Raw genomic sequence first — 26,081 nt, 5'->3', positions numbered from 1 at the left:
ATTAATTCTTATAGTATATACTATGAGATAATATAATCATCAAATTTCCTATCTCTAATTTCTGCTTCATTGAAAAACTGACTAATTTCTGACACGCAATCAGTTTATTACATATTTGATATTAGTAATACACAAAACACAGTTTTAGATGTTTCTACACTTATCTTCATGTATTTTTCATTTAGTAAATCGGAAGGTTTCTAAATATGTACTTAATATTCCATTTAGATGAACCATAACTACAGGGTAAATATATAATTTGCAACAATACATGCAACAATTAACGTATACGAAATTAGCACTTGACCACTAATTTCGCAAGAATGGTAGAGATAAATGAGCAGTTTCAGCAATTTAATCTATTTCAGTACATGTTAGTTCATTGATAACGTCTAAATTTTAATTCAATTTGATTACATCATTATAGTTTAGACCAGGACGCCGCGAAAATTGAAGAAAAACTACTATTAACATAAAGTGCCCTGAAATAGATCAATGTTTTGAATTGGGACGCCGCGAAAAAATTCTGATATATTAAGGACGCCGCAAATCGAATAAGTTTGGGAACCCCTGGTTTAGACTATATCGACGGAACATGTCGTATTTTGATACAGCTTGTATATTCTTTATTTTTTATAAATTGAGAAAAAGATACACACTTAGTTCTTTTTCTTAATAGAACGTTTCAGAGTGGTTTCTGGTGTTTGCTGTATTTTGAAAAAGGATGAATATTGAAAAGGTTTAGTATATCTCTTCGTGTTAAACTTGTTTGAGTGAAAAGAAGGAATATTCTGTTTAAAAACGTGCTCAGTTCGTACATAATGTGCGGCAGCAGCAGCCATTTTGGTCGACTTTATTTATACGTGTAATTAACACTTGTCTACGTCTAGCTGGCCATGCAATCACAATGTGTACTTTTCACATTATACTAAAAACTGTTGTGTAAATTTAAACCTGTTACTAATTTGTTTTTGTCATTTTTTTTATTAATATAGTAAACGACGGCGGGGAGGAGGATGGTACTCTCTCTCTGCTTGTTCCACGCTCGGTGCCATCTTACGTATACATCCACGCATGTATAATCAATTCGGTGTTTGCTTTTGAGAACAACGGACTAAATACTATGTATCTCTGCAGCACATGATGTTTGAGTTTGAGGACGGGTTACATACAAACATGATTTATATATGTGTTGCTGCCTCCTTGCGTTTTCTCCAAATTACTTAGAAAAACGCGTTATAAACAGCAAAGTGTAACGAATTTTCTCAAAGGCGAGATACGCGCAATTCAAGTACAGTAATAACTGTGCGGAAGACATTGAGTAAATTCTTACTTACGACAGCTTACCAAGAGTGTACAAACAAAGAATTGAATTTAAAATTTTGAATACCATTATCTTATTTCAATAATAAGGTAGGATTTGTAAATAACAATTTTTTTAAATATAAAATATACATCTCTACCCAATTTTGCTTATAATTACAAAACTTGACAAGCAGGAAGAATTTATTTGCATTTTCTCTAAATGAAACGAAAAATCATATTAAAAAAAATACTTTATTAATATAAAAATAAATAAATAACAAATAAATTGTTGCTTTATCCACCCCATGTCAACCTTGAAACATGGTCAGTTTTCCTCTTCGAACTCTTAACAAATCCGAGGAATTCCATTTCGGCTACGCTCTGCGTAAAACGAGCTCTAATATCTTAATTAAGAAAAAATAATAACAAAATGACCAGAATATTTTCTTTTGTTTTTAATCTAAAGATTTATGAAAAATCTTATATTTAATCTATTTAAAGTAGACTTTAAAAAAGGATACTGCAATTGTGGGTCCACCTCACGTTTCTCATTATCGTCATCGGCATGGACAGGATCGAGGATGGATAAGAAAGCTTGCAGCCAATCGTACAAGTTAATCATTTTCCCATACTCCAAATGCAATTTGTAGGCGATACAAATGTCCGGCATCGAGCTTAAAATGACTGCATCATTTGAAATGCCACAACACGAACACTACAATAAACATAAAACCATAAATTATTTGCAGTTAAAACACATTTAGACTTACATCCAAGTAACTCTGAGGATCATTCAACGCAGTATGAATCGCGGCTCGATGAGAACCAATTATATGATTTTGTATGGAAATGTCATTGTAAAAGAATATTTCATGGAAAGTAAAATCCGTTGGAACTTTAAGGTATTCTTCGAATATATGCTCGAAATATTCCACAACTTTTGATCGAAACTTTTCATACGCATTCATTGGTTTATTCTGGGATTTCGCCTGTTGAAACAATTTCTAAAAAAAATATAACAATAGATAAATTTAGCTTCTGTACAAATATGCACTTAAATCAATTACTTGTTTCAGCTGCGCTCGTTGCATAGTCCCTTCAATATTCAAACAATCTAAATCTTCTTGAACTTCTTCAACCTGATCATTGGATAGATTATTCAGCTCTTCGATGAACGTTTTCAAATCATCAACTATATTTTCTTCCGTGTAGATTTCAATGTTGTTTTTTAGAAGATTCAACACCGAATCTATTTTCGTCAGCAGCTCGTCTTTCGATTGGAAACTCAACAATTGAAACGCTTCTTTGAACTCGACAGTTTCGCTCAACTTCTTCGAAACAGCCACGCAATATATTTCGCGAAACTGCATATTTAATGTATAAATTAAATAATTTATTATAAATAATGAACTCTTTACTCACAGTTTTTCCTAATGGAGCTTTAGGAAGGTCTGCTGTTAAAATATTCAAGCACTCTAATAAGACAACTAAATTATTCATATAATAGATTAATTTATTCAGTTCTTTTTTTATGGCCTTTTGGAAATATTTATCATCGGTCAACAATTCTATTTGATTTTTTGGACTTTCTGCTTCGACGAATCTTCTGAATGAGTGCAACATCCGCACATTTTCGAAATCTTCTTTGCTAAAGTTCTTCAACACTTCGGAGAATCCATGAGTTATACACAGTGCTTTAGCATTTCCGGTGCTAAAATGTTCCAACATTGCGAACTAAAGCATAACAAAATATTAAGTTTAAATTATGTTAATTATTAATATACACTAACTTTGAAATTCTGTATAAATCCTGTTACTGAAAAATCGTAGAACAAAAATATATCTGTGAATAGAGCAAACAGTTTCCCTCCTAAGTAGAAAGGACAATCATTAGAGAAAAGTACATTCTCTATAATTTTATTGAGATATGTTATTGAAGGCTGAGAATTGAATACCTGTATATTGATTTTTGATGATACATGATAAGGCAATGCTTTGTGCAAAGCACTCAAAGACGTTGCTATGCCAAAAACCAATACAAATGGTAATTTATTTACATAATAGCTAAAAATAAAAATTTTAACATTAATATTTTTTTTTAATCAACTTATAAATAGTATCAAAAAAATGTAAAGTTCTAATCAATACCTTGCTATTTGAATAAAATCTTGTAAGACATTTTCCTTGAAACTCTCAAAATCTGGTAAAATGACAACCAGAACATTGTCCACTTTATTGTTATATAAATCTTCATACCATGATTGCAAGAGAGTGAAACTACATTGGGACTTTTTGATTTTAACTTTTGTACTTTTCACATTCTACAAAAACAAACACTACATGAATTTATATTTAACATATATCTAAAACCATGCATCTTCACCTCTTCATCTAAATCATAATCAATATCTTCATTAATAAACTGATTGATCATATTCTCCACAAGATTTTTAAGAGATGGACAATCCTGTGAACTCAAATGAGCCACATGAGGACTGATTTTTTCATTGATTGAACTTTTCAATGTTTCAAATTGAACTGCATGGTCGGGCATGTTAATTCCTGTCAGTAAAGCCCCAGCCGGTATCTCAGTAACTGGCTTACAATAACTGCCATCAATAAAATTCAATAAATTTGATAGAATAGATGAAAACATATCACTATTCAATTCCTGCAGTATATTCAAAAATTATTAACTGTCTGCAAATGAAATCTGTAAAGCAAACCTTGATTTTTGATTCTAAAACCTCCCACAGTTCGGTGTATGTTTGGAACCACATTTCATCTCTGTAAATATTGCCAGTGCCAGTTGGGATTTTCTTTTTTCTACCTCTTCCCTTCTGCTTGTTTGGTTGTAAACCATTTTTAAAAACAAAAACACCCTGGAAGATAATAATAAATGTATTTAAGTACAATTAGTACTTAGTTAACATATTAAATGATTTACTTATATGTTTCAACTTACTTTAGAGACGGAAACTGTTGATTCCATTGTGTTAGGGGTAAAATCAAAGAAGGAAAACCGTTGAAATCAGTAATGCAAGGGACAAAACCTTCAAAATGTAACAGTTCAAATTGGTTCAAACCATATGATTGTATACATTTAATAATTGAAATGTAGATGGTGCTGATCAATACTATTAGATTATTATAAATTAGTTTATGTACTTGAGTTTATTTATATTTTGTATACATTATAATTTCGAATAATTGTTGCTCTTCCTAAAACCTTTTATTTGTATGAGTATTGTAAGATTTTATTTGGTTTGCGTCTCGACTAGAATATATTGACAGCTGTTTGCAATTGTCATTTGCTGTCAGTTGTCAGTTTTTAGTCTTATAGTTGATTAGTTCTGTGTTGTGTGATAGCATTTTGATAAAAAAAAATGGCCAGTGTCGGTTTTCGGTGGCTGGATATTTTAGAGAAAGAATTCGATAAGGGTTTCGTCGATTTAGATCTAACTATTGGTAAATCATAAATTTTGTATAATCCAATAATCTCCAGACCTTTTAAAATTACTTGCATGCTATACGAGCAGGAGCGCTCAAAACTATTGTTGATAAAAATGCAATTTAGCCGCTAGTTTACGTGGCTCAATTCCAGTTTATCTACTAATTATACGTGAAATATCGTATATGTACACATTCAGGTTTCAATGCTTTCACACAACAAATTAACGCACTGAATGCTCCATGGTTAATGATAATAAATTACACCCAAAATGATCATTACTCTGATGTGTTTATTTCCTGATTTCTATACCAAAATGCATATTACACTTTAATTAGTCCCCATATATAACTCAATTGTTATTAATTAATGTCAATGCCATCTGATTGTTTGCGTATACATTTGCATAACGCATTAGCATTGTGTTTTCTCATAATTAATTCTATTATTAGTTACTTTATTAAGTCATCAATTTGAATATAATAATTCATTCGAAATATCGATTTTTAATTGAAACAAATATTAATTAATGTATTTTGTTTACAGGTGAATTAGATTCAGAAGAACCTGACGTTGTGTACAATGTCAGGCAAAAACTATGCACATTAAGTTCCTGTTTTGCTCAGCTTACACACAAAGCTACAACTATATTCCAAAACAGTGCGAAAATCGAAGTAAGTATAAGAAATTTTAATTTAACATGCATCCAAATTATGTTAAAGTTTAATAAAAAAAAAATACGTTTTATTCAATCATAAAATCGTCGTCGTCCTCATCAAATTTAGCGGTGACATGGTCAGCTTCGTAATACTCATCTTGTAGAAATACATCGTCTTCGTTGCTACTTACTGATGCAATAGATTCTATGCTCGAACTACCGTTTTGCGCTGAAGTTTGACCTTGCGTTAGCGCTGAAGATTTTGCGGTTTTTGGTAATATCCTTAGCCAAGGACTTTGCACCTTTATACTTTGATCGAAATCTGCCTGCATCATTGAATCGCTTGAATTATCATGGCTCAATGTATTGTTCGTATCGTTGATCACATTACTTCTTGTAAAGAACAGTATAGATTCCTCCGTTGTGTTGTTAACATTTGAGCAATTTCTCGCTCTAGTATTACCTCCTCGAATATCGATGAGAGGATCATCTGAGCAATCATCGGTATTATTCGGAATATTGTTGTTAACATTTGAGCAATTCCTCGCTCTTGTATTACCTCCTCGAATATCGATGAGAGGATCCTCTGAGCAATCATCGGTATTATTCGGAATATTGCCCAACTCTGAATTATCACAAATTTGACCTGTCCTAACATCAATGCCCATATTGTTGCAGTTCGCATTACTTTCATTAGTTTTATTTTTACAAATCTTTACGTTGCTCCGAACGTCTATATCATATTCGAGACAATCCGGTTCCGGCAACTTCGGTTTGCAATTCTTCGCATTCGATCTTACATCGATATCGTAATCTAAGCAATTCTCTTCCTGGATATCGTCCATGCAAATTTTTTCGCCTGTCTCCGAATTAATGGTGAATTCGGTGCATTCTCCTGGTTTCGGTAACCCAAATATTTTTAGAATTTGCTCATCCAAATAATTGTTGGTTGGTACATTTGTATCATTATTTTGCAGCAAGTACTTTTCGATATTTTTCAAAGCTTCAAACGCTTCATTTTGGGCAGATTCAAATGTATTTGTGATATTCCTCAAAGAGTCTTCTATATTTAAGAAACCCTTCTCATTCACAACACTTTGCCACAAAGCGGACGACGAGAGCTGGTGTATAGAACTCTGAATATCCGAGAGTATTTTTTCCGTTAAAACTCCCGGTGCGCCCATATTCTTCGATGCTTCTGTACTTTCCTTCAAATACTCTTCTAAAGCCTGAAAATCGTTACAAATTACTAATACAAGATACTTTTAAAATAGCATTCATCAACTTACGAGAAGCTTCTGTTGTATACCGGATAAGTCAACGTCTTTTTTCCTTTTGATATTATCCACGTCCGAACATATTTTATCGATGCGAACTTTGATGCTTCCCAATAATGTCTTCAGTTCATCCTTGTTTTCTAATGATTTTCGAATTAAAATTTGGGAAGTCGTGTAAAGATTATTTTGGACCTTAGTATCGTGTGCTTTTAAAAGCTGCTCCAACAGCTTCAAATCTTTAAGTTCAATGGAGGTTCTGAAATTACATATTTTCTATTAACACTAATTCATGTTACATGTATGGATACTCACTTTCTTTCAAAAGTTTCAATAAGTTTCTCTAAAATTTCGCTTATTTTTGTTTCTATGTGCGCCTCGTCCATTTGTACACGATGGCAGCTTTCTAAAAATTGATTTTGTAGCATCATTATCATCTCAAAATTTGCATCAAGTTTGTCCGATAAGTTTCTTAATTCACTGTCCGATTGACCTAAAATTGTTTATCATTAGATAATTAATTTTGAATAAACATTATTGTAAATACCATCACTGAGGACATTGGGTTTTCCACTTAATCTTCCAACTTGCACTATTATGCTGCGCAGGGAATTCTGTTGTTCGCTTCTTGTTGAATTTACGACTGCCGATAATGTCTTTAAATCATTTTGAATCGATTTCGAGTATTGCTGTGATACTTCGAACATTTCCGAAACTTTGTCAGTGTATTCATTGAAACTTTCGGCCAGCGCATTTTCTTTCTTGCTAATCTCTTTAATCGACTCATTCAATGTGCGTTCCAGTGATCGTTGCGTCGTCTATCCAAAAGCACGTGTTAGTAAAATTACTGAGAAATTACACAACTCACCTTAAACGTTTTTGAAATGTTCTTGAAGTCTAAACTTGTGAATGTAGTCTTTATGTCATCAACCACGGAAAGAACGTCTGATATTTCAACTTCGATATCTGCTTCACGAGTCGTCAAAGTCTCTTCCATATTCTTAAATCTTGTTAAGAGTAGATCTAATTTTTCCTAGATAAAAAATTAAAAAAAGTATACTATAAATCTTTTTTTTTAAATCGTTGTTACTTTTTAAATAATTGATATAACATAGAATAGTTAAATTGATAAACATATCGTATGGATAAGCTTATGTATACTTGGACTGTATACTTACAGAAATTCTCTTTTCACCACTGTCCAAACGCATTTCCAAATAGAACAGGCGATGATTTATCCTATCGTAGTTCCCATCGATTTTCCGGTGGACATGATCCCTCGCTAAATCATCGCTGAAAACCTTGTTGCTCATGTTCTCTGCGAATTTATCGAATTGTGCTGCAACCACCGCCTCGAACCTCGCCAGCCGCGACTCTATTGCATCCAATTTCCGGTTATTCGTTTGTTCCGGTTTTGTCGTCAGTTCGTACGAATCCGTATACAGAGCATTATCCAAATTCCGGAGCCTCTCCTCAATGGATACTAATATGTTGTGAATGTTCTACAAATAAATCACATGTCTATAGTAATTAAAACATAATTTAATATCTAGAGAAACATTTTATTAGGAAAGAAAAATACAAAATATTTTTAAATAAGCCCTTTGTAATAATAATAACTCTTTAATTTTTGCTTTTTATTTGAAATTAATTAAACATAACTATAAATATGTTTTAATAATGTAATATATTACATATTTTGTTTTAGTTTACATTTATTTTAATAGTTCATAAATGAAGATTATAAACTACAATTTAATACAAAAACATGTTAATATACATAACTGTATATATGAAGCGAACATTAGGATGTTGATAATGCGTTTTTTAAAAATATTAATCATAATTAGTAATAGATTTTTTATGAGATGGCTCACCTGTTGACTGTTGTTAAGCACATTGGCCGTTTTCTTTGGTTGCTGATGAGAAGCTGCAGATAGATAAAAGCACAACGTGCTCGCCACGGTAAAGAATAGCATGTTTCAAGTGTACGTTTTTACTAAAGTGTATTGTTCTTGTATGGAGTGTGGTTGTTGTCCAGGAAGCGCAATAATAATAAATCCCGATTGAATGCGTTGAGTTATCGCCGGATCAAGTCGGCTTCGTTTGCGGTAGGTTTTCGAACACAGAACCCAGTTGTGCTCCACACTCAAGTACTCGATGCTTAATGACTAACTCTACTTACCGCACTTACTTATATATTAAACATTCGTTTTATTGAAGAAAGTACAAATTGCCAACGACATTATACATGCAGTGCTAACGAAAAAATGTTACTCTCAGCTTGGACACACAACCCATTTTCGAGTTCTGCATTCACAGACTTCTCAATTTAAATGCTGGGAATCTTCGTTTTCTTTTTCTTCTTTTGAACAGTACGCAGTTTACTTGTAAAGTTATCATTTCATATATGCATACATTGGTTTCGATAATCCAAATCAATATTTACAAATCTTCGTTTACATTAACCAGACAGTCTTAACCGATAATGTTCATAAAACTAGGGGGAAAGACCAATATAACTAAATCTCACACGATTTAATTCATGGATTAAGAAGTGATTAAAATAATTAAAAATAGATCTTCCAGAGTGCGAGTGTCCCGACGTCGTTTCAAGTGTTTATTTTCTTGTCTGTGTTTCGTCAGCCAGGAACGTGATGATTTTGCGATCTGCAATTTTTTTAATATCCGCTATATATACAATTGCGTTATCATTGAATCGGCGAGCATTGAGGCAGATTTCGTGGGAAACTTTTTTCCGGCCTTCTTCCACAATCAAGGACATAAACAGGAGTGTGCATGAAACCGAGAAGGATGTTTTTGAAAAATTACATTAATAGCAAATAAATTAATAATAATTATGAATGGTTTACATTAATTGTAATAATTTATAAAATAAAAGAAAAACTTGGTAATGAATCACGCTGCTCGTTGGAATTTACGTATGCGATTACATTTTGCGTTTGATGCATCTTAATTAGAATTAGTTGTAAACCAGAATTGTTTTTTTTTATGTTGCAGGCCGAACTGATTCATATGCGTGCTGAATTAGTCGAGTCGAAATCGAGGCGCGAGATTTTGGAACAAGAGTTGCACAATTTACTGCTGCAGTTGCATTCGAATCAGCTATCGAAGTTACCGAAACCCAACGGCAATTTCAAGCAGGACCCCAACTTCAAACCGGATGTGAACAACATCAAGCGAAAGTTGGAGGATGAAATTCGACGAAGCCCTAGTCACATGAAATGTAAGAATCTGGCAATTAAAGTCACTGTTAATTGAATATATGTTTTAACTTGAAACAGGTAGCAATAATTCGACGGACGTAGATGATATCGAGTTCAACGAGTCCACCGTCGAGTTGAAAAAGTTGCGAGCGGAGAACGGTCAACTCCATGCAGAGAATGTGACTCTGAGGAACAACGTTCTCGCCTTAAACAGCGAGGTTTACGGTGCCAAATTGGCCGCAAAATATTTGGACAAGGAACTCGCCGGTAGAATACAGCAGCTGCAATTGCTGGGTAATTAATTGATTTCAGATTGTATTTTTTTTATCTTACGTACCTATTTGTGTTTTGTTTAGGAAGGGAAATGCGGGGCGACGTTAGGGATAAATTGTGGCGTCAATTAGAATCCGAAATTTTATTGCAGCGGCATAAAACGGTTGTTCGCGAGTGCCGAAGGAACAGTGTTATGAATGGTTCAGACAAGAATAACGGCATTAAGGTGAACTCGGAAGTCGTCATTCCGTCAATCGCCGAGAGGACGGAGAACTTTGGCGATGTACGGACCGTCGTGGTCAAGAGGAAACCTGGTCAGGGCTTAGGAATTAGCATCACGGTAATAATCTACATCTTCTTAAATCCTGAACGATACTAATTTGTTGACAATTCAGGGTGGCAGAGAGCACGGGGTTCCGATTCTAATATCCGAGTTGGAACCAAACGGACCGGCAGCCGTTTCGGGCCAGCTCTACATCGGTGATGCCATTTTGTCAGTGAACGAGCGGGATCTTCGGCAAGCCTGTCACAAAGAGGCTGTGGACATTCTCAAGCAGAACAGCGAAGAATGTAGATTGCAAGTCCAATACATCGCAGTTGACGATAGTGATAATTCCCTCGAAGAGGAGGGATTCCATTTTAGGTAATTAACCTATCCCATATATAAAGTGCACACCCTTGTTTCTGATTCAATCACAAGTAATTTATTGTAGATCTACATTGTATTACTAGTCATCACCTTCCGTATCTAATCAACAATTTTATTTTTTTGAGCAGGACTTTAATTTTGACGAAAAATCCCATTGTTGGTTACGCAAGAACAAATCGTTCGCATGTATAACTTTTTTCTATTTTTTTCCATCCATCCATATTAGATTGATTTGGAAAAATAGTATTTCTTGCATCAACGTTAATTAGTTAGATGTTTACATTGTATAAATATTGATTTTAAATTCGTCATTGTAATTTATTTAGATTTTTCGACGGAGAAGTGTGCGATTCAAATGACGGTATTAACACGCTGCCTTCTAATCCAGCTATAATAAATACGCCAACTGCGCCTAGAACTCCAGAATCCACATGTCAGAGTGGGTGAGTCTAGATTTAATGAATCTCTGGAGAGTCATTTTACTATATTTTATCTATATTATGTTTTACATATTTATATATACAGTATACGCACATGGTTTACTTTTATTTTAGCATGAGATTCTGCATGTGTTATACATATATCGTATTTTTATTTGAATTATTATTATTTGACTTTTTATTTATACAATGCTTCAACGTTGTTCAATTCAACGTTGCGTCATTTTTAATATTGTGATAAAAAAATAAAGCAAAATTGTTTCGGAGATCTCATCTACTATGTTTGTTTTGTGTACTGTTACAAAATTGTGGATTAAAATATACATATTATGACCATATAACTTTAAGATTATTGTTGTATATATTATATATAAACTGTTATTATTTTATGAAAATTTATGTGTGAACCTTTCAGTTGATAATAATAATTATTATTTTTTAAATTGTTTACGTATTTGTTTATTTTTTCTTTTCTATTATTCTTTTTCGTTTGCTCAATTCACGGCATGTTTGCTTTTGCTTCTAATTTAAATGTAAGTAATTTTGTTTTATTTAAATAGAACACTATTGGAGTATTTATTTATTGATTTTGTTTAAATAAAAAATGTGGGATTTTTAGAGGTACATCGCGCATAATCACTGACGGCGCTTTGACAATGTCGGAGGATCCGGCAAAGCAGTTTCAAGTGTCGCCGGAAATCCAAAAGGTAATCGATTCGTTGCAAACGAACTTCAACAACTCCAATGACATCTTAACGGGTAACGAGATGCATTACCTAGATGCCAACAACGAAATCAATAGGAACACTTCAAAGTTCTCAAACGGCGATTTAATACTTCTAGACAATCTCAACGACAATTATAAGAAAGTCGATAACACCTTGAATTGCTCAAGCAACTCGCTGAATTCTGAGAACCTGTCGTCCCCAATGCAGACCAGCACCGACATGTTCTTGGATTCGGAAGTTCTGTCTACGGACGTCGCCTCTAACGATTCGCAATCGCCAAAGGACATCACGAAATTTACTTACATACCAGAAGCTAAATACGAAGAGGAATACGCTTCGAACGATACCACCAAAAGTGATCAAAGTCTATTGAATTCCAGCTGTGATAGCTCCCCCGTGCACAAGCAATCTCGCGATTACAAGAAATCGAAGAAGTACAAAACTAAAAAGTATTTCGGCGTGAAAACCCTTCAAAGCATATTCAACAAGCACGACGGGTACTCGGACATTTCAAGCGCCGCATCTGATGTGCCAGAAGAATTACCCAAAGAAGAAGTCAAAGAGGCAGAGGGCGAAGAGGAGGAGGAACCCAAATTCAAATACAAAACGATCACGGAGACAAGTCCGCAGTTCGAGGAGAACATCCACAATTTCCTCTCGGACATTTTTATGAAAAATTTCCAAACGCCAGACACTCCGGACGCGAATGCTGCTACAAGCAAGATGGGTACCAAGAGGTACCTAAGAGTCGGCAAGGCACTGCGCCTTTGTCCCAATGAGGAAACCGTTAATATTTCGGAATACGAACAACGTAGAGAAAAACTCTTAGCTAGATACGTTTACAATTCGAATTCGTTGAGCGCTGACGGCGAAGGCAATCCCGATTTTGGCACGCCAGTTTAATCCACAGCAGCATTGAAACTAAATATTAAACGCACCAATATTTATTATTATTATTATTAGTTTTTAATCGGATAGGATTCTCTCTCTTTCATGGTATAATAAAAAGTTTGTGTGTGATATGTCGAAAAAAGAATATAATGAGTTTCGTTCCCTCGTTTTGATGTCGCTTAAGTTCTAGGAAAAGTCGTGAAAATTAAATAAACACAAAAAAATACGAAAGAAAAAATAATTAAAAGTAATTATGTAGACTGTAGCTGTACAATGAAGAGTTTATTTTTATAATTTTATATATACAGGGTGAACCGTGTAACAACAGAAAATCTATATACCTCTTATTTTTAGTAATGTCGCAGAATAGAATATTAAAATTATAACGAACGTTTAAGGATGAAATTTTTAGATGGAAAAAATTAGATCATAATCTCGAGAACAAAGTATAGTTATGACGACCCTGTATATTTTGTAAATATAGTCTGGTATTATAATTTGTTGGTAATCTAAGAAATATAACGATAAACTCAACTTTAAACAATATATATATACTTGTAACAATATATAAGTTAATTTATCGTTATAGTTGGAAACTTACTAAGCACATTCAATTGGAAACATTCAAATAATCAGTTTTTCGGTTGTAAACGAAATCATTTTTTAAGAAAACTTCCGCTGTCTAAAAACACGGTAGCTGTCAATATATAATTATTTAGATAGAAGAAAAAAGAATCGGAACATTTAAACGTGGAAGTTTTCGCATCTTCTTCACTACCCTTTCAAGGTTTAGAATGGTATTAGACAGAAAATGCCTCATTGTAAATTTAAATCGCTTTCGGAAATAATAGCTTTTTTACAGTATTATTGACTCGTATATATTTAATATATATATTGATATAAATTTTAGTGTCTTTGTAAGGAATTCGAATGGAAATGTTAATAACGGAACGTGTATTGTTTTTAGTATTTTATGTCGTTTTTGGACGATTGAATATTTACGATTGTATTTAATTGTCTTGAAATCGTTTTTCGAAAAAAGAAAAAGCGTGCGACGTCGCTCAAGTGAACAAGTCATTTTTAATCTGAAACGGCCTGATGTTGTCAATCATTTTGAGTTTTTTTTTTATATAGTCACGCTACTTTCTCAATCTACATTCATTTACATTTAATATTGCATTCTTTGGAAGCGTCTCCAGTACTCATTCAGTCTACTACTATATTATATAATAGCGCCTAAATAATCCAGTAATAATTACAAGCTGTCGTTAAAAAAAAATTATACAATATTGTATTACTATTATACTGTTATCGTTATTGAACATATCTGTGACCGTAAAAAGAAATAAAGAAAATTTGAACGCTTTCGATTTCCCGTTTTTTAATATTAACAATTTTATAAATTTCAAGATATGTTTTCTTAAAATTTATCTTTTCTTTAGAGTAGGTGTAGAAGGAGAACCAATACACTGGGGACTTGTTTTTCAACTAGAATACAATTATTCCTGTCTACATCAATAAAGATTACTTCCACAGAACCGCCCTAAAGTATATAAAGCACTAGCAAATTTTGAATTCTCCATCCACATCTCTATAAAATTATAGGACAACATTCCAAATATAGATATGCCCCGACTTACAAACAAAATTGTAAAAGCTCTAACTTGTTACAAGGAGATATACAGTGATAAAAAAATTCAAACACAAAAATTGATCATTTCTTTAATGAAATATAATATTTTTGGAAGATGTACTATCTGTTTTGTTCCTTTCGTTTCTTATGTCATTTGTTTATTAAATAATTGTGATGTCTACATTGAATAGTATTTGTATGTAAGTATTTTGTTTATTTTAATCTATTTTTTTAATTTAAACAGTAATACGGTATTTAACATATATAAAAGTAAAAACCATGATAAAGTGTGGTAAGATAAGTATACTTTGAAAATTTTAAAATTCCCCCGACTTACGAACAACGCTTTAGTACAGAAAGAACTCAGCTAAATGTATAAAGGATTTTCGAAGAGGGAAGTAGCAATACCCCAATAAAAAATAATATTAAATTTTCTCTTTAGTATCAGCCAAGTAATGTATATAAAATGGTGGAATTTCTCTTATATAAATAATTTAAATAAATATTTCTCTTAAATAAAATCTATAACAATTCAAATTTAAAATGAATGTGTGGGAAGTTGTATTCAGTTCCAAAGATTATATATGGTTTCATATGAAGTTGTTCACAAGTTGCTGTTGTTTGTTTTCTTGGAGATTGGTTCAGTTCAGAATCATTCATGTGTCAATAGCGCTGAATAGGTTATATGTTGATTATTGAAAAATATTTACAAACACTGCATTTTAATTGACACAACAAATGTGATGACTACTTCACGGATAGTGAGGGGCACTAAAGCTCGGGTTTTTCTGTACATTTGTGCTGTTCTTTTTATTACTGGCTTAATTGCCTGCTATAATAATGTCAGAATCCAATTGGATGAAACTCATAAACTGTTCGATCTGTGCAGACAGGAGCAAGAAAATCTATCCTCCCAATTGCAAGGTAATTAATGATGAAAACTTTAATCTATAATTACTAAATATTCTACCCAAATCTCAGTGATATATGACTACAAGCAAAGGTTGGAAAAGTCTCTGAAAACAGAAAAAAATGATTACAATCGCATCAAAGCAGAAATGGAATTAAAAGTGAATGAAGAAAAATTGAAAGGGGACAAAACTATTGAAGAAGCAAAATTGAGATTCTCAACACTTCAACAACATTTCAATCTGCTGCAGGTACATTGATGCATATAAACATTTCCATTTAGATTTCTATAGTGTATATTTTAGACTCAACATGACGATTTCAAGGAAGAATCTAGTAAAATACAAAAGGAACAGTTAGATGAAATAAATAATTTACAAGCTAAATTGAAAGAAGTGAAGGAGCAGTTAAAACTTGCTGAAAATGAGAAGGAAAATTCTATAAATCATTTAAAGGTAAACTATTTGATAATTGATAATAATTATTTTTTTTTAATTTAACTAATTCTTTCTCTGGCAGACACAAAATGAATTGCTACAGAGAGAAAAAGATAAATTATTGGAATCAGCAAAGGACAAATCCAGTAAACCTACAGCACGTACAGAAATAACAACAACAGACTTTAATAAGCTTGTATCTATTGGAGGTTCACAATATACAGTGGAAAATTCAAATAAAGCAAAAAATGATGTAAATCAACTGTCAAAGGCTGTTCTTGCAAAACCAAGTTCTGCAGCTCCATTTAATACTAGCACCCCTGACAATGCTGTTATGCCACTGAAGTCTCCAACAGCAACGCCTGAGACCAAAAAATTAACATCATCTGCAAAACCTCTGCCTCCTGGTGTAGTACCTGCACCTCACCAAATTATTGAAGACATAAAGGATACTAATAGTAAAGATCTGAAGGAAGGAAATTTATTGAATGAAGATAGGATTGAAGTATTTAACTCAAACAATGAAATGAAAAAAGTAAATCAAGAAGTTGATTTTGCAATGGTTGAAAATGATGACTATGACAATGAAGAACCACAAGGAAACATGGATCTTCCTATTAGAGATTAATAAATTGATTAAATTGCTCATTATAATGTTTGCCATATCTGCATATCTTGAATCCCGTCGTGTTATTTATAATAGCTTGATTCAATACAAAATCAATGCAATACATTTTAAATAAATTTGATTTGCTCCAATGATTATTCTTATTTCAATTATACCTTTTTGTCATAATTAAATTTGGGTATTTGTGTTTTGAAATAAATCTGAGACACAGTGTTGTAGTAAAATGTTAAATCCATAATGGTTATAATATTATTATAATTGTATAAATACACTTTATCAAATATAATATGCAAAATATAGGGAAAATATATTTTTATAAATTATTTACGAAAATACACTTAAAAATACATATTTTATTTACTCCATTAACCATACTCAAATCAATTTAACAATTCTAATAAAAATCTATTCACAAATTATTTATACAAAAATATGAATTTTGAAATAATTAGCAACAAATATAATTAATAATCAAATAATAAAAGTTTATTGTTAATTCAGTAAAAACTATACAAGTTATTTTTTTACAAAGTAATTGTTTATACTTCCAGTATTGTAGATGTATATTAGTTTGACTTAGAGAGTAATGTAAAATGATAATATAAAGGAAAAAATATGTAATTTTACTTTTTACAACAAAAATAAAGAATTAAATTATGAAGACAATATGAAATCAAAAATTCACCGGTTTCTTTTATATTATTTACGCGTAGGTAAAAGTAATTGAGTAGTAGACATCGCATCAGGGAATAAAGAATGATAATTGATTAAAGGAACGTAAGCGGCTGTAATTACTCGGCCAGCAAACCATCGACCATGTAACGTATTTACTGATCCAACAGCCGTTGCGATCGAAGGACATTTTACATAAACATTACCTTGAGGCGATCCTTTATCAACGTAAACATGCAAAACACCGCCGTGTTTGTTGCATTCTTCTATTACATCGTCGCGAATTTCAATATCCCAATTCGGATTTGATTCACTAAAAACGAATGAGAAAAAGAAAAAAAATAATGAAAATAATTAAAATCAAAGAGAAAAATAGATTAGTTACCTTGATGGGTCAAACATATTACTCAACATAAAACATTGGGTTGCAATTGGAGGTGTAGTTGTCGATTGAACTTGAGGAACCACTGGCTGTCCTGTTGCCATACTAAGAGCATTAGCAGCTGGTGCGGGAATCTGCATGCCTGCGCCTTCAGCTAACTTGAACATAAGTTGAAGACGACCAGTCGCCCCTAAATCTATACCGGATCTATCCAATTCATCTGAATCCAATAGTGATGGACCTTGCTGTTGTAAATCCAACCTTTCTGTAACATTTCCGACTTTCATTGGTCTACCGGCCAACTCAAATCCATTTAATTGTTCTAAAGCCTTTTTAGCATCATCACAATTGTGGAACTAAAAAATCAATATTAATTAACTGTTTAATGATATAAATCGCAAATACTAACTGTAATAAATCCATATCCCTTAGAACGACCCGTTTCGGGGTCCATAATTAATTGAATATTGTCAATTTTACCGAATGGTTCGAAAATTCCTCTGAGCATTTCTTCGGTAATATTAAAATGAAGCGATCCAACATATAGTCTCATCGGACCAGTCATACCTTTCGGCATTAAATTGGGCATAGCATTGCCCATGCGATTCTTTTCGGCTTGCGTATGTTGAACAATTATTGGAACACCAAGTAACTTTTGCCCAGATAAACCTAAAGCTAAAGCAACGCTCTCTGGATCTTTAAATTCAATATACGCGATGCCTTTAAATCTTCTCGTTTTGTTACATGTGATCATCCTTACGTCCCTTACTTTGCCCACAGAACTGAAGAAATCTTCGAGGTCTCTATTGCGTATCCGTTGACTTAATTGCATTACAAACACAGTTCTGGCATCTCTTTCTTCTGGACTAAGCTCCTCCCCAGGCGAACCACTTCGATTATAACCTAAACCAATAGGAGATCTAGCTTTTTTCGGGAAAGGTAATTTGACGGAAGGTGGTGATGGAGAGCGTTTCCTTGATGGTGGCGTGCGTGATCTACGCTTATCTCTGCTACCGCGTCTATTTCTTCTGGTTTCTCTAGACTTGGAACGTTTATCGCGCGATTTGCTTCTCTTACGGTCTCTTGACCGTTTCCTGTCGCGGCTCTTGCTCCTCCGTCTATCCTTATCCCTGCTCCTTTTCCTGTCTCGCGATTTACTCCGTTTCTTCTCCTTGGAGCGACTTCTACTTCTGCGACCGGACTTCCTATTAAAAATGAGTTTGTAAAGATATATTCGAAACAATGTTGGTAATTTCTTACTCGGAGGAGCGATGTTTGTGAGAGTCTCCATTTTCCTTATGCGAAGTGGATTTCCCATTTAGTTCATCCTATGAACAGCAACAGCAAAGTGAAGAAGACGGGGGAGAAGCGCAGATGCGAAAACAAATTAGCATTAATTACTGAATCTTTACAAATTCTTAACCTATACCAAAAATATTAAATATATCTAATAACCTGCCTTCGACATATCCAAGACTCGTCGAAAACAAGCTCATGACTTAGCTGAAGTACATTTCGACCCCAGTTAAAAACCCCAACACTAAACAGACGTGTTGTGTTGCGATAATTAACTGCAAACAACAGCAAAACAAAATAAATTTGATTAGAGAGAGCGAAATAGAAAGGTGAGGCTGGTTTTTAATTTTTGTTGGGAATCACGCGATGTCTAGTCGGGACTAGACTTACCGTCGTCCTGACTAAGTAAGGAACGTGCTGGGTATACTTGATCCAGTTCAATCAATCAAAACTTCTGAAAAAATACACGAGGTGAGACAACCACATGAGACCTTTCAATTTCAATATTATTAAAGTTTTTTCTTATTGCTCAAAACAAAAACTTGAAAAACACAACTAGTTGAAAAAAAAAACTTAAAAATATTGAATTGTAGTAAAATAATAATAAATAACATTTTGTATAATCCACCTCGTCTCACTTTTTATTTAGGGTTTCAAGTGAGCCCTAATATTTTGTGTTGTCGGGCGTGTGTGATGAACCAAGCGGGATCTAGTGAGTCCTCGGCAACCCTAGGCGAGAAATTTACCGATCAGCTATTTCATAACACAATTTATGCAATACAAATGTAAAGAAAAAATATTGATTTCTGTACTTTTTTTTGTGAATTGTTTCATACAATTGAAAAAAATAAAATAAAATATAAAAATAATAATAACTTAAAACTATATGTATTCAGTACCTGCATGGAACACGAGTCGTTGGACGTAAGACTGATTTTAACCTCATTAGTCTAAAATTAAAATTAGGAGGTGATGTAAAAAAAATAGTCACACATGTCTCATTTTTTTAAGGAACAGGAAAAGCACTAAACATAATAATATTTTAAGGAAAAGGAAAGCAATGCTTTCAGTTGCTTTTCTTTCTCTTTAAAAAATGTATGTACAAGTACAATACAAGTGGGCCTACGCCACGTCCGAAAGACGCTTCATTTACGTGCAATGAAACATCCAAGTAAAATTCACTATACACTACTCATTTTTAAACTAGTTTATCAACGAACTTACGTCTTTTTTGTAGGGTGCTTCAAGCATAGCTTCTACGTCGAAATCTTCCGCCATTTCTGTAAATATAGATACTCTTTTGTAAGGACAGTCCACAATTAAATCACTGGGTATAGAACTTGTAAAATATTTTCACATGCAGTCACACAGAAGACACATTATTAAAGCACGTTACCTAGTATTGTTGTTTATGCTAAGATTATAAGTAAATTGTAATCAAGTTCTGGATGGAATATAAAAATTGCAGCAAACACAGTCAATGATCATCAAATCAAATGACAAAATGGCGTTGAGCAATGTTGCCAATTTTATTTAGAAAAAAAAAGAAGTTTCTTTCTTTATTCAATCAAACGCAATAAATAACAACGGATCAAATGTTGTAAATAATTCATTCATACTTAGAAAACTCGTTATGGATATCATCTAAAATAATAATTACTTGTGACATCTAACGGAGAGTATTAAAAGTCTTCCATAACCATTGTTGCATTTTGGATATACATTTATATGTTATATTGGACAACGGAACATTTTCAAGAAGTGTTCATTATTTCAACCATATTATATAAGAAATGAAAGGAGAATTTAAATTGCGATGATTTTTAAATGTCCATAAGTAATATATGTATAGAAGTGATCAGCTTATATTAAAATTAATAATAAAAAAAAAAACATTTATTTTTCAGTATACTCTTCTAACAATTTTTTAACATCTTCTACATTTTCTTCAGTGCCATGAGACTTCTCAAAGTTGTGGAACTTCCTGAAAAGTGACTTCATACATTTGTACCGTAACTTTTGGCCGACTGCCCGTTTCAAAACGGCCCTAGGATTATCAAAATTAGAATTTATGAAATCATTATATATATATTATGCACAGCTTTACCTGGCTAATTCAATTTGGTTAATTTTAACCAACTGATCTACGTAGGTATTCCACACATCCACTCGCTTTGGATCAGCTTGAAGTATGGTTTCAAAAAGAGCCTGACCTTGCTCTTGTTCGCCCAAGTTAAATTCCATCAATGCAAACTGAACAATTAAGTTCAAATCTGAAATTAAAGTTAAATTAATGTTTGAATATACTGTAATTAAGAATAATCTTACGTGTTTTCTTATTCAATAAAGTAAGTAAAGCAGCATTTTTCAAAGACCTCGCATCTGAGAATCGTTTGCATTGGTAATAAACTTTGCCAATTTCCAACCACATTTTAACATCTTGTTTGAATTTTCCTTTTGCTTTTCGTATATTCTCCTCCATCTCATCATATTTTTGCATATCAGCAAGCATTTTAATAGCTTCTATATAAATAACAAGATCGTCATTGAATTTCAAGGCTTCGTTGAATACTTTTTGGAACGATTCTTTTGTTCCATACATGTTTTCTAAGTTCATGTATGCTATCCAAATGTTTAATTTCTCTTGGTTTTCCGTATAGGAAATCTTTTCAATAGCTCTCTTAGCGACAGCTCGTGCTTTTTCGAACTCGGTTGACTGCATGTGGAATGCTATATATCTAATCCACATTTCCGAATTATCAGGACATCCTAAAAGTACACGATCAAATTGTTCCGCACTTTGAGGCAACTTGCTAGAATCTGCCAAATCCATTTCAATCTCCCTTAAGCGAGATTCTTCTTCACGCGCCGCTTTGAATTTTTGTCCCTTCGTCATCCTTTTCTTTTTTCCATCGGTTTCCTCCTATAATAAAATATTAAAATTAGCAAATATATATATAATAATTCTAAATAATAAACCTTTTCTTCGTCATCAGAACTTAATTGATCAACAAGATCTTGTTTAATGGTTTTGGATTGAAGCATTGTACCAATACCGGGTAAAATTGGGCCTAAAATTAAATTCCATTAATATAAAAAATACTTATATTAATATCGATATTACCAGTTTTTTCATCATCTTCGCTTTCACTGCTCGATGAATTCAAATCAATTTTATCTTCCTCGTCATCGACGTCGCTCTCGGAATCTGAATCACTTCCATGATCCATGTCTACCTCTTCGATTTTATGTTTTTTAGTTTCTTCTGCGGATTCATCATTTTCAATTTTCCTCTTTACAACCCTATAAAGAAAAATATTTTTATTCACATTCATGCGTTGTGATATTTATGCTCACTTCTCTTTTTGTTCCACCATTTTACAAGAAAATACATTTTCGAAATAAAGATATTCTATCACTTCAATATTAACTAGTTTCCCTATCAAACTATACAAATTGGGTACAAAATCTTTTATTAAGCCAGAGACGCCATGAAAAGCAACCGAAACTCCACCTTCGACCTTTTTCAATACTTTCGCTCTATACTGCTTCTGTTCAAATTCTTTTGGCGTTTTTAATTCTGTAGATTTCTTCGACAAATAAATAACTTTACTTAGTGGATCAACAAACAGCACGGTTGCCAAAAACTCTTCCCCAATAGTATATTTATTAAGGAATGTTGTCAGATATTTTTTATGAATGTACGCTATACTATTTTCAAAAACGCTTCCTCTTAACCAGATACCAAAGGCCTGAAAAAGTAGTTATAAATAAAAGTAGTTCAAAGCAGTCAGTATTTACCTTCTCAGCAGTAAAATTTAAGACAGTTCCAGGAATTAAATAATCTGCTTTCTTCATTGAACAATTAGATGATTCTTTGCAAATAGTTAATTCTACTTTAGAATCAATAATCTTTTCACACTTGACATACATTGATTGGCCTATGTCTAAAAATAAAATATTTTGAAACTGCTTCCTGTTACATGTTATTAGATATTATTTACCTAAATTGTTATCATTAACTTTTGAAAGTGGCAATTTGGCTTTTTTGGATAATCCAATATCTACAATATAAGCCTTATCTGTCTTTTTAGATATCTTCCCCCAAACTATTGCTCCATCTGTTAAGTTAACAAATTCATTGATTTCTTTGGGATTAGTTGTCACTTCAATTCCATTCATATTTTTTATTACTCGTACTGGAATATACTCTCCTACTTTAAAAACTTGTCCCTGTAAAAAATTAGTTTTAAGGAAATATTATTAAAACATTAAGGTATCTTACATTTTCATAAGCAAGCTTAGCCTTGAATGCATCAAGTATGCTAATTGTACAATAAGTTTCTGTAATTTCAATCACACATCCAAGTACAAGTAATCCATTTTTAATCATCTAAAATAAAGCAAATAAATTTATTTGTTGCCATGTGCCATTTTGATGGTATAACCAGTTACCTTAGAGTTTAACTCACATGCTTTAAAAAAATTGCCAGTGAATTGTCTTTCATTGGTCATTTTAACATTAACAGCAGGTTTCTTTAAAACTTTCTTCTTTGTTTTCTCATTAGTTTGGTTACTTTTAATAGTATCACTTTTCAGAGGTTTTTGAACAGCCTTTACATTATTGCTATTTTTTGTTTTCTCATTACTTTTCAGTGGCTTTACTTCTTCCTTTAAATTGTCATTATTGCTTGTTCCTTCATATCTTACAAAATATCCACTAGCACCTCTATTACATGTATTGTTGATAGACTGCAAAACAAAGATTATTCACTACTAAAATCATTATTTGAGCTTTACATACATTGAGAATATTATTCTCCTGCTGTTTTGCATTTTGAGATTGAACTTTCTTTGACTTCTTAACTTTGCTACCTGAAATCTAAATAAATATTTAAAGTAATTGGTTTTATCCACTTATATTTATACACTTACAATATTCTTCTTCCGTTCTTTGACTTTGGAATCATGTAGTTTTTGATCAGCTTTCAACATCTTCATTTTTAATAACTTTATTGTTTGTATAAAATCAACTTAAATATTACTTAACCTCATTCAAGCACATGTAAAATTGTTCAAAAGGTATCACTGTATTTACCAATTGGTTTACGTGAAGAGTTCAGAATGCCAACATTAAAAATTTAAAATATTTGAAATTAAAATTACATTTACTAAAAATTATACTTGTTAGAAATTGTATTTGTGATCTAATATTTTAATAATTTTGATTTTTTATTAATATTAAAGCAATTTGATGTAATATCAGGCAATTAAGTTGTTTATTTATTAACTAACCTTAAAATACATTCATTGGTAGAAAAATTACTACATAAATAGGATTAAAATAGTTTAAAATGTTTAGAAGTGTTTTTGCTAGAAGTTTTAAGAGTGGTGTGTTATTAAATGTATATAAAAGGCAATATGCATTTGTCAGAGAAAGAAGAAATCCTGAAAGCATAATAAGCACTTTAACCTCTACAAAAATAACAACATCAGAAGATTGGGAAGTAGTAAAAAATAAAATTTTCAATGATTTTAATACTATTAAACCATCAAATATTGATGCAGTGGTGCTTACAAATTGTATTAATTATAAACACTATGACTTAGCTGAGAATTATTTAGAATACCTGAAGAAGTCAGGTGTTGAATATAATTTAGCTACAATTGGTAAAATATTCAAACTTAATTTTTGTACACAGAATGAATCTAAGGGTAAGGATAGTAAAAGAAACACACATGAAACACTATATGCTATGTTAGTTTAAAAACTAATTAGTTTGAATAAATATAATAAATGTTATATTGTAGGTATGAACAAGTGAAAGGAAAATATGGAACTCTAGATTCAATAACAAATGAACATGTTATCATGGGCCTCTCTGTAACTGATAAATGGGAAATCTGCAAAGATATTCTAAATGAAATCAAATTAACATGTGTTCCAAATTCAATAGCTTACAGCTGCACAGTTAAAGCTGCTTTTCAAAATGGTCAATTTGATTATGCTTGGAATTTGTTGAATGAAATGCTTGGTATGTAAATTAATTCATAACTGTATGATGTAAATTAAACTATTGTTACAGTTTCTTAAATTATCTAATTATTTTGTTGCAGAGAAAAACAGGAAACCAAACAATATGTGTTACATAGCATACATTGATAAATGTATAGAAGATAAAAGCATAAGCTTAGAAAAATTATTTGAGTTTCTTGGAGATAATGATTTGATATGTGACTGGGAATTGATTCAAAATTTACGGAAATATTTCCAGGAAACTAAATTTGTGAAAATCACTCAAAAGTATGTTTATGTAATTTTCATCGATTAGTTTTAACGCAATAATTTTTAGAGGTTTATGCACTGGATGCAAGAAAGTGATACCACGGATCGATTTGTCCGACGAGGAATTTGATGTTCTTAAATCGAAGATATTCGAAAGAGTTATTGTTGGAAAAGACGTTTTTAGAAATACTTCACCATCCGAGCTGCAACTTTTCCAAAAAATGATGAACAAAAACATTAATTACGATGTGGTAATCGACGGTTTAAATGTTGCTTACTCTGCGGGCACGAAAACCTCAGCGTTCGTAAATGCCCATTTGGTAATTGATAATGCAAACATTTTATATTCACTGTTTTGATTAATCCTAATTGAAGCTTTCATCGGTAGTTCGTTATTACATCGAACAGAATAAAAAAGTCTTGGTACTAGGTAGAACCCACATGGAAAGATGGCCTAAGAAGTATTTTGACTTTATACGTGCCAATGCCGAGATATTTCTGACGCAAAACATTTCCAAAGATGATCCGTATTTGCTTTACTGTGCCTTGCACGCCGGATCGAACGCAATCATTGTTAGTAGGGATCTGATGAGAAGCCACGTATATTTGCTTAAAGAAAATCATCATAAACGGCTGTTCACAAGGTGGTTAACTCAATCGCAGCATCAGCTCGTCAAAGTTTTGGATAACGGCGACGTTATAATAAAGGTACATAATGAACGTAATTTGCACTTCAAAAGCTATAGTAATTCGTTGTTTTAGAAACCGTTACCTTATGTCGAAACAACCCAGAAAGTTGATGGTTACTGGCACCTGCCTTATTACACTGTGGAGAATCAGGAATCGGTCAATTGGATGTGTTTAAAATTGAAATAAAATGCAATCGTTTTTTTTTATATACACACATTTATTTAATAATTCAATACACAAAATAAAATAATC

At 32.3% G+C, this 26,081-nt stretch overlaps 7 protein-coding genes across 17 annotated transcripts; 3 read left to right on the top strand and 4 right to left on the bottom strand.

Annotated features, from left to right (window-relative positions):
- Positions 1-1,599: 1,599 nt before the first annotated feature.
- Positions 1,600-4,390, bottom strand: LOC108567278 (origin recognition complex subunit 3). Its single transcript, XM_017927645.1, has 10 exons — positions 4,271-4,390; positions 4,032-4,187; positions 3,689-3,976; positions 3,454-3,626; positions 3,096-3,369; positions 2,728-3,039; positions 2,373-2,669; positions 2,076-2,309; positions 1,827-2,020; positions 1,600-1,702 (listed from the first exon to the last, which is right to left on the bottom strand). The coding sequence occupies exons 1-10, from the start codon at positions 4,295-4,297 to the stop codon at positions 1,600-1,602; spliced, it is 2,058 nt and encodes a 685-aa protein (XP_017783134.1). The 5' UTR covers positions 4,298-4,390.
- Positions 4,391-4,617: 227 nt separating this feature from the next.
- Positions 4,618-12,976, top strand: LOC108567333. Its single transcript, XM_017927730.1, has 8 exons — positions 4,618-4,773; positions 5,303-5,430; positions 9,710-9,935; positions 9,994-10,209; positions 10,272-10,528; positions 10,584-10,831; positions 11,164-11,280; positions 11,897-12,976. Exons 1-8 carry the CDS (start codon positions 4,692-4,694, stop codon positions 12,906-12,908), a joined length of 2,286 nt encoding a protein of 761 aa, XP_017783219.1. The 5' UTR covers positions 4,618-4,691; the 3' UTR covers positions 12,909-12,976.
- On the bottom strand, positions 5,446-9,038 carry LOC108567332 (uncharacterized protein PFC0810c-like). 3 transcript variants are annotated; one of them, XM_017927729.1, is made up of 8 exons: positions 8,566-9,038; positions 7,867-8,190; positions 7,557-7,721; positions 7,236-7,506; positions 7,004-7,181; positions 6,704-6,947; positions 5,958-6,643; positions 5,446-5,861 (listed from the first exon to the last, which is right to left on the bottom strand). In XM_017927729.1, exons 1-8 carry the CDS (start codon positions 8,665-8,667, stop codon positions 5,501-5,503), a joined length of 2,331 nt encoding a protein of 776 aa, XP_017783218.1. In that variant the 5' UTR covers positions 8,668-9,038; the 3' UTR covers positions 5,446-5,500. The 3 variants fall into 3 exon arrangements, with proteins under 3 accessions (XP_017783218.1, XP_017783217.1, XP_017783216.1); XM_017927728.1 differs by having other exon boundaries at positions 5,446-5,877; positions 5,974-6,643; XM_017927727.1 differs by having other exon boundaries at positions 5,446-6,643.
- A 2,192-nt stretch (positions 12,977-15,168) lies between the features above and the next one.
- Positions 15,169-16,523, top strand: LOC108567273 (Golgi integral membrane protein 4-like). The gene is made up of 4 exons (XM_017927638.1): positions 15,169-15,453; positions 15,511-15,689; positions 15,744-15,893; positions 15,958-16,523. The coding sequence occupies exons 1-4, from the start codon at positions 15,273-15,275 to the stop codon at positions 16,501-16,503; spliced, it is 1,056 nt and encodes a 351-aa protein (XP_017783127.1). The 5' UTR covers positions 15,169-15,272; the 3' UTR covers positions 16,504-16,523.
- Positions 16,524-17,056: 533 nt separating this feature from the next.
- Positions 17,057-20,370, bottom strand: LOC108567339 (RNA-binding protein 39). Of its 7 annotated transcripts, none has more exons than XM_017927748.1 (9): positions 20,250-20,370; positions 20,078-20,133; positions 19,753-19,803; positions 19,466-19,582; positions 19,017-19,307; positions 18,818-18,885; positions 17,967-18,762; positions 17,561-17,913; positions 17,057-17,488 (listed from the first exon to the last, which is right to left on the bottom strand). In XM_017927748.1, the coding sequence occupies exons 5-9, from the start codon at positions 19,023-19,025 to the stop codon at positions 17,203-17,205; spliced, it is 1,512 nt and encodes a 503-aa protein (XP_017783237.1). In that variant the 5' UTR covers positions 19,026-19,307; positions 19,466-19,582; positions 19,753-19,803; positions 20,078-20,133; positions 20,250-20,370; the 3' UTR covers positions 17,057-17,202. The 7 variants fall into 7 exon arrangements, 4 of the variants coding, with proteins under 4 accessions (XP_017783237.1, XP_017783235.1, XP_017783236.1 ...); XM_017927746.1 differs by having other exon boundaries at positions 19,482-19,582; XM_017927747.1 differs by having other exon boundaries at positions 19,492-19,582.
- Positions 20,371-20,749: 379 nt separating this feature from the next.
- Positions 20,750-23,929, bottom strand: LOC108567293 (rRNA biogenesis protein rrp5). Its single transcript, XM_017927662.1, has 12 exons — positions 23,789-23,929; positions 23,658-23,735; positions 23,309-23,605; positions 23,139-23,246; positions 22,858-23,086; positions 22,655-22,800; positions 22,211-22,605; positions 21,978-22,156; positions 21,833-21,924; positions 21,182-21,776; positions 20,961-21,126; positions 20,750-20,900 (listed from the first exon to the last, which is right to left on the bottom strand). The coding sequence occupies exons 1-12, from the start codon at positions 23,852-23,854 to the stop codon at positions 20,750-20,752; spliced, it is 2,502 nt and encodes an 833-aa protein (XP_017783151.1). The 5' UTR covers positions 23,855-23,929.
- On the top strand, positions 21,128-26,035 carry LOC108567294 (mitochondrial ribonuclease P protein 3). 3 transcript variants are annotated; one of them, XM_017927664.1, is made up of 7 exons: positions 21,149-21,201; positions 24,556-24,611; positions 24,665-24,888; positions 24,971-25,157; positions 25,207-25,459; positions 25,515-25,847; positions 25,902-26,035. In XM_017927664.1, coding segments are annotated over exons 2-7 (1,113 nt in total). In that variant the 5' UTR covers positions 21,149-21,201; positions 24,556-24,609; the 3' UTR covers positions 26,016-26,035. The 3 variants fall into 3 exon arrangements, with proteins under 3 accessions (XP_017783154.1, XP_017783153.1, XP_017783152.1); XM_017927665.1 differs by lacking the exon at positions 24,556-24,611 and having other exon boundaries at positions 21,128-21,201; XM_017927663.1 differs by lacking the exon at positions 21,149-21,201 and having other exon boundaries at positions 24,170-24,611.
- The last annotated feature ends 46 nt before the right edge of the window (positions 26,036-26,081 follow it).

This window comes from Nicrophorus vespilloides, unplaced genomic scaffold, assembly GCF_001412225.1.
Source record: "Nicrophorus vespilloides isolate i.1.1-1 unplaced genomic scaffold, Nicve_v1.0, whole genome shotgun sequence".
Classification (NCBI taxonomy): domain Eukaryota; kingdom Metazoa; phylum Arthropoda; class Insecta; order Coleoptera; family Silphidae; genus Nicrophorus; species Nicrophorus vespilloides.
Note: the sequence above shows the minus strand (reverse complement) of the source record. Positions and strands in the feature narration are given on the sequence as shown.

Coding starts and splice junctions, on each gene's coding strand:
- LOC108567278 (XM_017927645.1), bottom strand. CDS start 4,297: ATGGAATCAACAGTTTCCGTCTCTAAA. Junction 3,627..3,688: donor ATTATGATTTAGATGAAGAG/GTGAAGATGCAT, acceptor TTGTTTTTGTAG/AATGTGAAAAGTACAAAAGT. Junction 3,370..3,453: donor GATTTTATTCAAATAGCAAG/GTATTGATTAGA, acceptor TTTTATTTTTAG/CTATTATGTAAATAAATTAC.
- LOC108567333 (XM_017927730.1), top strand. CDS start 4,692: ATGGCCAGTGTCGGTTTTCGGTGGCTGGATATTTTAGAGAAAGAATTC. Junction 9,936..9,993: donor AAGCCCTAGTCACATGAAAT/GTAAGAATCTGG, acceptor AACTTGAAACAG/GTAGCAATAATTCGACGGAC. Junction 10,832..11,163: donor GAGGAGGGATTCCATTTTAG/GTAATTAACCTA, acceptor TAATTTATTTAG/ATTTTTCGACGGAGAAGTGT.
- LOC108567332 (XM_017927727.1), bottom strand. CDS start 8,667: ATGCTATTCTTTACCGTGGCGAGCACGTTGTGCTTTTATCTATCTGCA. Junction 7,722..7,866: donor GTGGTGAAAAGAGAATTTCT/GTAAGTATACAG, acceptor TTTTTTATCTAG/GAAAAATTAGATCTACTCTT. Junction 6,948..7,003: donor ATTGAAACTTTTGAAAGAAA/GTGAGTATCCAT, acceptor ATGTAATTTCAG/AACCTCCATTGAACTTAAAG.
- LOC108567273 (XM_017927638.1), top strand. CDS start 15,273: ATGACTACTTCACGGATAGTGAGGGGCACTAAAGCTCGGGTTTTTCTG. Junction 15,690..15,743: donor AACATTTCAATCTGCTGCAG/GTACATTGATGC, acceptor TGTATATTTTAG/ACTCAACATGACGATTTCAA. Junction 15,894..15,957: donor ATTCTATAAATCATTTAAAG/GTAAACTATTTG, acceptor TTTCTCTGGCAG/ACACAAAATGAATTGCTACA.
- LOC108567339 (XM_017927745.1), bottom strand. CDS start 20,131: ATGGCGGAAGATTTCGACGTAGAAGCTATGCTTGAAGCACCCTACAAA. Junction 18,886..20,077: donor AAGCACCCTACAAAAAAGAC/GTAAGTTCGTTG, acceptor TGCTGTTCATAG/GATGAACTAAATGGGAAATC. Junction 17,489..17,560: donor AATATGTTTGACCCATCAAG/GTAACTAATCTA, acceptor ATTCGTTTTTAG/TGAATCAAATCCGAATTGGG.
- LOC108567293 (XM_017927662.1), bottom strand. CDS start 23,854: ATGAAGATGTTGAAAGCTGATCAAAAACTACATGATTCCAAAGTCAAA. Junction 22,801..22,857: donor AGTTAATGATAACAATTTAG/GTAAATAATATC, acceptor TTTTATTTTTAG/ACATAGGCCAATCAATGTAT. Junction 22,606..22,654: donor TAAATTTTACTGCTGAGAAG/GTAAATACTGAC, acceptor CTACTTTTTCAG/GCCTTTGGTATCTGGTTAAG.
- LOC108567294 (XM_017927663.1), top strand. CDS start 24,208: ATGTTTAGAAGTGTTTTTGCTAGAAGTTTTAAGAGTGGTGTGTTATTA. Junction 25,158..25,206: donor TTTGTGAAAATCACTCAAAA/GTATGTTTATGT, acceptor AATAATTTTTAG/AGGTTTATGCACTGGATGCA. Junction 25,460..25,514: donor CGTTCGTAAATGCCCATTTG/GTAATTGATAAT, acceptor TCCTAATTGAAG/CTTTCATCGGTAGTTCGTTA.